Source organism: Melanerpes formicivorus, unplaced genomic scaffold (genome assembly GCF_026170545.1).
Source record: "Melanerpes formicivorus ecotype bairdi unplaced genomic scaffold, bMelFor1.0.p_v2 SCAF_16, whole genome shotgun sequence".
Classification (NCBI taxonomy): Eukaryota; Metazoa; Chordata; class Aves; order Piciformes; family Picidae; genus Melanerpes; species Melanerpes formicivorus.
In genome coordinates, this window is record NW_027142368.1 from 10,922,065 (window position 1) to 10,934,456 (window position 12,392).

At 42.9% G+C, this 12,392-nt stretch overlaps 2 protein-coding genes across 6 annotated transcripts in view; both read right to left on the bottom strand.

Annotated features, from left to right (window-relative positions):
* Positions 1–5,539: 5,539 nt before the first annotated feature.
* On the bottom strand, positions 5,540–8,961 carry RPS13 (ribosomal protein S13). The gene is made up of 6 exons (XM_068148095.1): positions 8,863–8,961; positions 8,370–8,418; positions 7,601–7,679; positions 6,697–6,866; positions 6,272–6,372; positions 5,540–5,617 (listed from the first exon to the last, which is right to left on the bottom strand). The coding sequence occupies exons 1-6, from the start codon at positions 8,883–8,885 to the stop codon at positions 5,584–5,586; spliced, it is 456 nt and encodes a 151-aa protein (XP_068004196.1). The 5' UTR covers positions 8,886–8,961; the 3' UTR covers positions 5,540–5,583.
* A 179-nt stretch (positions 8,962–9,140) lies between these two features.
* PIK3C2A (phosphatidylinositol-4-phosphate 3-kinase catalytic subunit type 2 alpha) overlaps positions 9,141–12,392 on the bottom strand; it is a 62,996-nt gene continuing 59,744 nt past the window's right edge. For all 5 annotated transcript variants that reach the window (XM_068148075.1, XM_068148076.1, XM_068148079.1 and 2 more), the window contains one exon: positions 9,141–12,237. In XM_068148075.1, coding sequence (XP_068004176.1) covers positions 12,055–12,237 — 183 coding nt within the window. In that variant the 3' untranslated portion in view covers positions 9,141–12,054. The remainder of the gene's footprint in view (positions 12,238–12,392) is intronic.

Here is a 12,392-nt window from a genome sequence, read left to right on the forward strand (position 1 = left end):
TATATTACACTGTGAGATGCTTCCACCCCATCTTGCAAATCTCAAATGCTTTCACCATCAGAACTGATCCTCTGAGATCTGGATCCTTCCCAAGTTCATTTAACCTGTTTCATTTTTAATGGCTGTCACTGCTTATTTCACCCAGTCAGTCAACAGCTTCTACAGTTCAAAATGCTAGCCACCCACTTCCCACTCTGGTGTAACACAGAACTCAGGATCTACAGAAACTTTTCATCTCCATCATAAAGAACTTGAAGGAGCTGTAAAAGAGATTGATCCCTGACAGCTGCACTAAACTTGAAAGCCCCTTCTTGGCTCTGAAGGAGAATTCTGACCTGAAAAGGGGTCTTGAGTGAGTAGCCTCAAAGGGAATAAAATATTAGCCTGTAAAACCAGCACTCACTAGAAAACTCAGGTGATCTTTTAATGTAGGTACACCTCCTGCCTCAGGCACAGCCAAAATAATTACTTGCCACACAGCATCTCAAGCTCCCGGGTTGATGTAACAGGCTCTACTTCACTACCTTTTGCCCTAAGTACCAAGAATCAATGGCCAGCTCTTTTTCTCTAGTGAACGAGCCCCGTATGACAATGCTATTTATCATCATATTCCCTATGTATTGCTACAGCATTAGCGTTCTACATTGACTCAGCTCAAGGTGCTGTATCTGTGATGGTTAATGTCTTCTCATAAACCCTGGGGTGACAGGAAAGAACTGACACCAGCAAGCAACACTTCACTGCAAGGCTTACGGATTTCTAACCAGAAAATTGACCCCAAAAGCAGGAGAGGGTGGAGAGAAGGAAATCTTTATCCACTTGCAGGTATGTCTAGAAACCCTTGGGAAGCAGAGGACAGGACACTCACAGGCATCCCACTTGTGCAGCGAACATTACTGAACCATTTCCTGTTGCGAAGGTATGCGCTGGCAGAGGGAGGTTACCAGGGCACCACCACCTATTGTCATGCAAATGAGCAGAATTATTGAAGGGGCTTCCCAGCAACAGCGCGCATTTTTTCACTAGCGTGATCCCAGCATTGAAAAGGAAACAAAACAACTGCGTGAAGGAGAAGCAGTACTGGTTGAAGCCAGAAAGTGCAGCTCTCCCAGGGCCATGGAGCACCAAACCTGCCTCTGGTGAATTCAGGCCAAACTGCTCTTTATTTAAGTGGAAGCAGGCAAAGACACCATCCCGAGCCCTGAGAAACACCTGCAGTGTTTTTTCACAACATTGTTTTCCATGATTTGTGACACTGCAAACAGTGGAGGACAGCAACACACAAACCTTAGCTCAGAAAAAACAGTGCATTCACATTTTGCTGCTTGGGATTAACTTGCAAGCAATGATTTTGAGTTGAAAACTGTAAAAAGCTCACTGGCAGAAAGCACAAATGGAAAACACTCACTGGAAGCAGTTTTCCAGAAAAAAACAGAACAGCATATACTTGCAGCTGTACATCTGTACATCCAGATATTTTCTTGCCTTTTCTGAACCTTATTACTGTTGCTTAACAGATACTTCTTTTCCCCTTTTCAGATAAATTCACTGATTCCAGCAGTGGTAATGACTTAGCAGAACAACTGGTGTTTAAATTTCCTTTCTTGAAGAATAAGAAACTTGTCATTTATTTCACTGAGGTACTTGTAAACAGCAACTGGAAAACAGAAAATTCAGAGGTAAATAAATGTTTATTTGCCTCCACAAAGGAGCCACTCACACACCACAAAACCTTTTAGAATGAAGAGATACCTAGCATTAAGTGTCCTCTAGACATGACTGAATCAAAGCTTTCCCTTAAATCCCTGTCAGGGTTAATCTTTTCTATACTTAACAGTCACCTCTTAAAACTCCCTTTGTAAAATCAAAGGTACAAACTGCATGTGGTACCTGTTACCTATTTCATTTAACCATAGGAACAAAAAGCTCTCATTTTTGAGTTCACCATTCCAAGACAAATTGCAGAAGTGAAGAAACCAAGAAGCACTCATATATTAGAATTCTGCCCTAGATGATTCAAATCAGGGTGAACTGAACTCATGTAAACAGATGAAAATTGGTCTGAGTGATTTGCATAAAGGAAAAACAAAATGGAGAAGTTTCTGTAACAGGAATGCAGCCAGTCAGGAGTGTCAGAGCAAAGAGGACACAGGAAAGAGGGGAGCAGGGAGAAGGTGCAAGCCAAGAGATAGGGAAGACCTTCATGCTCCTGTGTCAGAAAAAAACCCACCACCAACAAATAAAACCCAAACAGGAAAAAAAACAAAACACCAAAAACCCCTCAACAGATTAGAAAGGACAGAGAATCAGTGTGGAAAAAAATAATCTGTAACCCAAAGAATGGTCTTATCCCATTTCCCTGTGCCATGTCCAATGGAGAACTTGATCTTCACACCTGAAGGATACTAGCTCTGTCCTTGCCACACTTGGCAACCTAGCAGCAACTGCAAGAATCACCAGCATTCTTCCTAAAGCTCTGTAACAAACCTTCCCAGGGTATGGCAGACAACCCTGGCTACCAGGGGCTCTGTAAGAAAAGGTGCCTCAGCAGCCAGCCTTCAAAAACAGTTGGTTTTCAGCCCAAGTAAAGCAGCTTCTCCCATGCACCCCACAACCCTGAAAGTGATGAAGAGCTAGCAAGGACTTTAGTGAGAGACTTTTGTGAACTAAACTGGCCACACAATGAGCCTGCTATGGAGCAGCAAAGCAGCGTAGCCATAGGGCTGCTGATGGGCCTACATATACCACGGCTGGATTTGGTGACAAAGGTCCTGTGGCTGCACCTCACTGAAGAATGAAGGTTTCAGAGCACCAGAGGTGCCAAAGGAGCTAGCTGCAAGTCAGGGAGACCATGAGCTCCTTTCTTTAGCGTGACCTGGCACAATGCAGAAAAACAGCTCACACTGAGATACAGGGGGGGAAAAAAAAATCATTTACATTTGTACCTGCCAGGAAAGCAAAAGTACTGTAGGAGGAAAAGTCAACACTAGAGATTCAGAAAAGGCTGCTGGGAAGGAAGCAGAAAACAGGAAGAGTTTCTGAAGGTTAGCTCACGACAAAAAAAAACCATAGAGACAAGATATTATGATGTGAGAAAGCAAGAGCGCAGCAGGACTTAAAGCTTGCAGAACCCAGACTGCTGAGGAGAGAGAAACCAGAATGGTTTCTGGAGATAACAACAGGGCAGTTTGTGCTTGTTCATAGAAAGAATTTAGGGCAACTATTTGCAGATCTGGATTTATTCCAATGAACTTCCCTGGGCTGGAGACACACTACACGACTACCTGGGCAGCTGGATTACAAGTCCTGAGCTGCCTAGGGCAGTCCTAGTGCTCAGCTAACACAGTAGGAGATTTAAGGGACCACCTGAAGAAGCTTCACTGTCACCCAGGCACGGTCCTCTACTACAGCCCCAAATGGTACACTTACCTGATGCTTCTACAGGACCACATTCCTTCTAGTCCCACACTTCTCTCTTCAGACACACACTGTAGGACCACATGCCCAAACACATTACTCAGTATCACTTCATAGGGGTGCACTCCCCAAGGATTTACCTCGGCTAGTGCCCTGGCTCCACTGTTCCCTCACCTGGCCACAAACCTGCTGCCCTGTAGTGCAGCAGGTGCTGAGCAGACAGCTTGTGTACTCAGAAGCAAATGATTTGACTGACTGTGTACCTCTTCTGGTAACCAAAGGGTTAAGGACTGACAATCCTACTGAGAATGGACAACTTCAGCTGGCCCATTATGATTCACAGGAACCACAGAATCTTAAGCATATGTATTGCACTGTTTAGCAATGTAAGTAGGTGCAATCACTATACCACCACTGCCCTTCAACAAGAGATTGCCAAATTCTACAGGCAGGAAATTTCTCTACCCTCAGAAATACCTTTTGACACCTTGATCTTCCTGCAGGCACATCATCTGTCCCTGGGCAGTTTTCATTCCTGACAGTACACCACAAGGCAATTACTTACATAGTACTCACTCTCTATTGCTGTGAGACAGACCCCTGCCCTTCCCATTTCTGGCCAAGTCAGTAGCTTTTAGCAGCACTGGACGGGCAATACATCAAGCGCAACACAGCCTGCTATCAGCCCCTCCAGCAAACCACTGCTGGGAAGAACACAGAGCAGAACATGCTCAGGCTGCAACACCCCAGCCACACAAAGAACTGTAAGCTTGAACATACCTGTACTCATACCACTGCATCAGTTGCCCGATTTATTACATAAACAGGAGTCCTACAGTGTAGTTCTAAATACATCATCTGCTCACCAGCCTAGACTCGGCCTTGACACTTGGTCACTAGGCGGCACTATGTGCAACACTCAACTGCTTCAAACCAGAACGTTTCGAAGCGCCACCTGCTGGCATCTCCATTATTTACACACAGCTAAGTCAGAACAATGAGAAGCCCCAGTGTCCATGTGCATTTCAGTTGGCAACACCTCCAACCCCCCACCCACAGCAACTTTTTTTATACCATGGAAGTTGTGTATTGCATCTACACTACAGAAACCTAATTATCATTAGAGAGGCTGGCAAGTCATCACCAGCACTTTCAGAAACAAAAGCAAGTATTTTGACAACACATTGAGGCTAGTAATGTAACTTTTAAGATGGCCCAGACAGTAGCACTTTAGAGTTCAACTGCAATGCAGTGCTTCTGTTTTACAATTCTTAATCACAACTCCATATTTAGCTTTGTAACTAGGGCAGAAGAATCTTTTCTTTCTGCAAAACTAAATCCTGAAGTTACCAGTTTCCACTGGTGATGTTGTAGGAGGCAGCTACTGCTCTTTGCCAACTTGCCCTCATGTTTTCATAAAAGTGATGTAACACACAAAGGCCTAGAAGCAACAGTCACAACAGCTCAGAATAACTCAGTTTCTTCTAAAAAAGGGAAAAGCTGTCAGTCTGTTCTTCACAGTTCTCCTGCAGGAATATGACTTTAAGGTTGAAGTTATTTAGAACCTGCAGGCACAATCTCAGCAATAGTGACTACAGAACTACTGGCCTTTGGATACAGGGAAAACTACTTCATCTGAAGAGAGAGATAAACTGTTGTCCGTCTGTACCCAAGTCTCAAAGACTATTCTTAAAAGGACAGCAACAGTTACCACCAGGAACTGGTCGATGTCTGCTTAAACTTCCTACCCTACCAACAGATCCACAATACCTGCAACAAATTAATCAATCTCTCCAATTTGTTTCTCTTTACATGTTCAATTCTTCATGCTGTCATGGTTTTCTTCTCCAGTTCTTCCCACAGGACTCACAGACAGGCACCAGTCCCATGTGAATAAAATACATTTGTTGTGAAGAACTAGGTCAACTTCACTAACTTGAAGCTATGGAATCAAAAACACCCAATTTAAGCACAGACAAAAAAACCTACAGCTGGTCTAGAACAGCAAAACCCATCACCCAAATCTCACACTGTAGGACAGCAATATGAAAACCAGGTGTGCCTGCTCCATCCTGAAGCGAGCAGGAGTTTCTAAGATACCAACCATTTAGACAACACAAACTTAGTTAATGACAATTTATTCTTTCAGTAAGTAATAGCCAGCTCTTATGCGACCAGGGCAGAAGCCGTTGATGATTCACTAAAGAGAGAGAAGAGAGAGAAAAAGAGAGAAATATTAATTGCAGAGGCAGTTTTTCAACCAGTTCTAAAAATACTGCTTCAGTTCAAAGCTCTAACTACCAGACCTGAGCTTATTCACCACCTGTTTCAAATTCCTTATGGCATAAAATTTCACTCTTCCTTGGAGTAGCGTAGCATTCAAAACACTGGCTAGCTGTACTTGAGTCTTCTCAGCAAAAGCAGCTAACCCTGATATTCACAAGAATTGTTCTACAGTGGCTAAACTTTCCTAGAGAAAAACTACAAATTACTGGAGTTTTGACACAGCTACTAAGCCATTTCTCAGAACAAACTTTTAGAACTTTCAGAGCAATGCAAAACACAAGACAGAGAGTTTCAAGAGCAAATATTGCACTTGAAGTGTGACAAAAGTTATCTAGGAAACAGTGACTTTATTGGTTGAGACAATGACTTTCTCTGAGTGTTGTGACAGTCATTGTACCTGGCAATCAGTTTCATTATCAGTTAGTATTTATAAAGACGCCTATTCTTTGCTACCTCGTTTACCTACATGCCATAATGCACTCTTCACCCTCTGAGTAGGAGCCCCAGCATACTGTTTACAAAACTTCCAGAACTTCAGTGAAACCAGAAACATTAAGAGAAGACTTACTACTTCCAGTTAGGTGGCAGCACTCTCTTGGTTTTGTAGTAGCGAGCCAGCCGATGGATTCTGCTTTCAATCAGAATCAGGCGGAACTTGGCATCTTTATCCTTGAAAAGAAAGTCACATTACAACCAAGCACTACTTGGACTTTTCAATAACACACAACTCAGATAAGCTTTAGTAATCCACAACCACTGCTACAAACTCCTCATTCCCATTAACAAAGTAAAATCAGAAGAGGACATGGTTTAACCAATGCTTTCAAGATCCTTTTCACAAAGACCATTCTCCTTATCTGAAAGCCTGTTACTCATACAGAGTGACTGACACGAAGCATACCAAGACTCTCTGCTTTGTCAGGTTGCAAATAAACCACTGCTTTATTTGAAAAAAATTCAAACACAAAGTTCTCCACTTAATTTAACACTTACCTTTCTGTTTCTCTCAAGATGCTTGCGAACAGCAACAGCTTTCTTGATCAAGTGATAGAGATCCTCCGGAAGGTCTGGGGCCAGTCCCTTTGATTTAAGGATTCTCAGAATTTTGTTGCCAGTAACAAAGCGAACCTGAGCAACACCATGGGAATCCCTCAGGATCACACCTGGAACAAACATTTGCATGTCACACTCAAAGGAGCAAACTCAAGCAAACAAATCTTGTAAAACCAAGGTTACAGCTACATTAAGTGCTACAATATTATTGGCAAATTTTCAAAGAAACTCACTAAAGCTAAGTAGGCAACCACCCTTTCATCTATGGTTAAAAATGTCACAGACATCTTTCAAAAAACAAAGTGTACTGCACCATTAGGATCATCAATACTTTCAGGATTGCAATAAAAACAAATATTTTTTTACAGAGCACATCATTACACTACATACTACTCATGACCACTAAAGCTGTAGCATGCATATACTAAAGCAGAATGGTAGAAGGGTACAAGCTACCAAGAACTTGTCTGCTATGCAGCTGCAGTGCCTGGCTCAGTAAGCCCCTAACACAGGGCTACAGGTTATTTCAGACACATCAAGCTTTTCTCCAAGAACTCGGCCAAACTAAACTTTCCTGTAACATCTGTTAGTGGCCATTCCTAAGGACAGGTTATAAGACTAAACAGATGCTTCGTATTTCCTGCTTGGAAAATAACCCAACACCTCGAACATGCTTCCTGCAAGAATGAGACACATGACATTTTCCATGGTATCCCCTCCGTAAAGATGCAGGTACACCAGGAAACCTGCATTTTCCTAGCATGTTATGTTGGAAGAGCAATTACATTATTAACATCAGAAAACTGCATTTTGTTTCTGTTTAGGAGTGATTTGTAAACCTTACCAATTTGAGAGGGAGTCAGGCCTTTTTTAGCCAGCTTGTAGATCTGTTCCTTTACATCATCAGAAGTAAGTTTCAGCCACTAAAAAAAACAATTAGATAAAAACAAGTGATGACTACTGCTTAATATAAAGTAAGAGGCTAAACACATGAGCTTTGTAAACGGTAGAAAGATGCTTTGAACTGCTTGAAAAACACAATCAAGCCCCAAAATGTCCTTTCTAACGATACATACGATTTTTATATATTATGAATCTATAGTGCTACTGAAATGTGGGGGAAGACAGAGCCTCCCACCAGCTACTTTACCATCAGCTTCCTTAACAGCCACACCAAAAGCACAAATACAAATTTACAGATTAAAAAACCCCCCAAAACAACACTGCCACTGGAATAACTGAGTCTTAGAAACATAAAACTGAGAGGCTCTCTTAGCAAAGCACCTACAAAAAACAGCGAAAATCAGACTCTGTGTACACAAAATAAGTAGGTAATTAAGCTAATGGATCCACCCAGACAGGATAGTGCTGTTTCCATTCTGTTACACTGTGCTGACAGAAATACTGCTTTAGTGGTTGAGGGGAAAACAGCAACAAGCTAAGTAATCCTCCCTCTAAACGAACTACGAAAACTCCTAAGTTGTTTTTTTTCCACAGTATGAAAAAAACTAAAGCAAAGCAAGAATACAGTTTGAAGCGCTCTACAGATTAGAGCTCTATAAAACAGCCGCCCCTGCCCGCCGAGGGGCGCACGGGATGGGAATGGTACTCACCGTTGGCACGCTGCGTCTGTAGGGCAAGGCTGACTGGGACAAGCCCTTTCTGCGGGGAAGAAGCAAATCAGACGCTAAGCGGGGCAAGGCAAGCTAGACTGCTGCTCTGACACCACTGCAAGCCGGCCTGCTACATGGGCTTCCAACAGGGCCGTAAGCAGTCCACATGGTCAAGGCCTGCCGCCTTCCTCTTCGACTGAAGAGACGGCTACCACCAGTACGCACTACATCGCACAGCACCGTAAACAGGCGCCCAGGCAACACAAGCATAACCGTGCCCAGGGCCAGCCAAAGGAATCGCAACGCGGCGCCGGCCTCAGCCTTTCCCCACCCTACCGCCATATCTGCACGGCCGCCATCCTCCCCGCCAACCCCGCACTGCTTCCACAGCAGCCTTTTTACTCCCACAGCCGCCCGCGGTTGTTTTCCAGCACCTGCAGCTGCCCCGAGCCGGCCCCACAACCCAGTACCAAATTCCGCAGCGGACGCTTACCCGGGAGCGTGCATGCGACCCATGATGGCGGCAGCAGAAAAGAGCGAGCGCGGCGCGGCAGGGCCTTCCTGTCCCGCTTCCACAGGAAGGGGCAGGGCCGCGCCCGGCCGCCAGCCAATCTGTGTGCGCGCTGCTCACAGCGCCACGCCAGAGCCTGGCCGGCCCAGCGTTCCCGCCCTTACAGGAAGCAAGCGGCAAGCCGGAGTGTGGGCCTGTTCCCCCGCCGGGAGGCCCGCCCTCACCTGCCCCGCCGACAGTGAAGACCAGCACACTTGTTGGGTTTTTCCCAGAATAGTGTTTAATGTACTTAAAGGACAGTTACGGAGTCACATTTCACCCGCTCAGTACGGGCACGGCCGGGGGCAATATTGTACATCTTTATTAACGAACTCGGTCAATTAAAGTATTTGGTTCTTACAGATATATAGACAAAAGGAGGCAAACTCGCTCTCGCTGACATCAGCACTTCCAGCACTATCTCAGTCACAGTGTCCGAGTGAGGTGCACGGGAGTGGGGGGAAGGCCCGGCCCTGCCCAGGGTAGGGCCCTTAGGTTAAGGCAGGCAACAAGGATTTCCTTCTACACAGCCCTACTGTAAAAATTGAGGCAAGAACTTTAGCAAAGATCGCACATGCTTCTTTCAGAGACAGGGAGCTGTAGAGCATAAAAAGGCAGTAATAAAAACATCAGTGCAAAGTTCTAGGTTAATAGAGAAACGGAAGAGGCTTTAGCGCAAGCTGTTATTCTGAAATACCCAGTAAGGGCTCTACAGACAATTCTGCTTCTGGCTGCAGGTCATACATTGCATAAAAGATTGATTTATTTTCCTTGAACAAAATACAAAATGCTATTAAAACTATCTTTTCAAGCTACTGAGTGTACTGGTAAATTCCATCCCATCTGAATATTTTCCTCTTAGATCTAACTTTTATTAATATGTAGAGCACGTTGAAGTCTTATTGCAACAATCACCTTTTTCTTAGTTCAGAATAGTGCAAAGAGGTGCAAGCTTGGTGCTGTTCCTCTGTTTGTGAGGAGAGGACAAGGTCAGATCCCCTAGACAAAATCCATGACCATAAAAAGCTTCAGCCAGTGACTAGCTTGAAAAGAAAGGGAAAGGCACAAAATGAGTTAAGCTATGAAGAAGATAAAATCAGAAGTCAGGACATGTGCTAACACTAATACAGTACTTTACATATACATTTTTTCTTCCAGAGTCCAGACAACTGTTAAAACTGCAAATCATTTCTTAAATGATTTTAGTTTATTTGTATTTTGTGCTGTAAGACACTGTGCTTTAATAGCCAACTGCAAAAAAGGCAGTACATATTGCTTTCATTTTATTTCACAATGGAACGTTTCACAAAAACAGTAGTCAACTTTCCTGTGTTTAAGTGACTTGTGATTCTAATGATGGAATGAAGTAAGTCTCAAAAGCATCAAGTGAGCAGGAAATATATCTAGTTAGTTATATAGTTCATTATTTACAGGCTATATACTAAATGAAAAATATGGAGAAGATGCCTAATAAAACTGGGATTTGTTAGCGCCCGTTAGTATCAACCCAGTTTCTAACATTCAAGATATTCTTAGCTTTTTCATTGTAATTCCTACAAAATTGGACCATGAATATTTTAGGCACCAAGAGATTCAAGTTTACTTCTCTCTTCTGTATTGAAGGGAGACCGGTCAGTAGCCAGGGAAGGAAAATCAGATTATGAAATAGGTTTTTAGTGCTGGCTATATAGAAGGCTTTCCCCACACTGCATCTTTGTTCATAGTTGCATATTTTACTTAAAATGTCACTCTAGGCATAATCAGTGGTGATAGTTTGTCTTGCTTCAAGATTTAGTACTAAAGAAAAGTGCACAGCTTCACATCTTTGTTTAGACAGAACATAATCATCCTAAGCACAGAGTAAGGTAAATAAAAAGGCTACACCTGCAGTGCAAAAACACCCAATGAAGTAACCAGTTGTGTTAATAGGAGATAGTAAGGGACATTTGTACTCCACTGTCACAATATAGTTCAAATCTCATGTCCCTTGGAGTGAAGTATTTTTAGTGGAATTAATGCTTAGTGGAGTGAGAAACAGTATTGCTATGAACTGTTAAAAGCCAAAAAGACACCAAGTTCCTCCCTCAAGGCTCTGTTAATGCAACTCACTTTTGACTAGCAATTCATTCAGCAGTTGTGCCTTTACCTGAGGGTACAGCTACAAATGTCACTTTGGATTTAGTGTCTGAATCTGTTCCACAAGTAATCACTGCAGTATTTAGAAGTTCAGACATTTCACAACACTGAGAAGCTGGGCACATTTCCTACAGCACCACGTTCAGCCAGTCTTCGTTCAGTTCTTGGAGATCATGGATAGAAGATGGGGTAGAAAACACTTAAGTTGCACTAGGTACAATGATAAGTAAAAGTGATGTTACTTCTAAGTAACGCATCTCAGGAAAAGACTTCCAGTAGGACCTGCAAGGTATCAAATATGAGAACATTTCCCCTTTTTAAGGGGCTGAAAGTTAACATGTATACATATTTAAATACCAGAAATGAGGTAAAAGAGAAGCATTGAATTGTAAGGCACCGTTATTTACAACTTCCATTATTGGCACTCACTCCAATAAATCTTAGGGAAGCGTGAATCTGGGATTAAATGCAACACTAAGGATTTTTTCCAGCCCTTCAGCCTTCATTTCTACAGCTGTGTGTGAAGCCACCAAAATTTTATCTATCACTGCTTCTGTAGTGTCTAGTTAGTAGTGGGCATGTAATCCTAAACCAGGTAATTTGTTTGATGTTCTCCAGCATCATGCCATGGATGACACCGCATCGGCAACAAAAATTAAAAGCAAAAATGCACTATATCCACAGGCCTAACAGGTAAGTTATGGTTTAGCCAACCAGCATGGTCAAACTGGTCATCTCATTTTCATGGATGGTTTAAAAACCCCTTCCTTTACCCACAACTCTGAAACATCTACAGTGATGCCTTGGTAACATCACGTAAGCATAAACCAGATTTTCCAGAAATCCTTCAAATTAGGCTACATGACTGTTGGTCCAATGTATCTGTTGAAATGCAGGTTCTCTCTTATTTTAAGATGTACAAGTTATCTTCAAGTAGGAAGATGCACAAAGCATGAGTGAATACAATTTTTCTGGTCTTACTCAGGTGTAGAAATAAGTTCACAGATAGGGAACTGCAGTTAGTCGATACCAGTTAACAGTCTCCTTGCTCAAATTGAAGTCCTTTAGTGAGAGTGTAATTCCACCCAAGAAAAAGTTCTCACGTAACGATTCTGCACTGAGCACACTCAGCTGAAGTTCTCTCTGTTTCAGCATCTCCATGCTATATCCACTGTACACAAGCTAGAAGGTAAAAGGCAAGATTTTTTTTGTTACCCAGATGAAATCACAGCAGTTGCCCGTTCTTCTGACTTAGCCACTGACATATGTCTTAACTACACACTATGACCATTCAGTTTGTCTGAAGTACATTGATTTTATTTTGTGCTCCCAAAGGC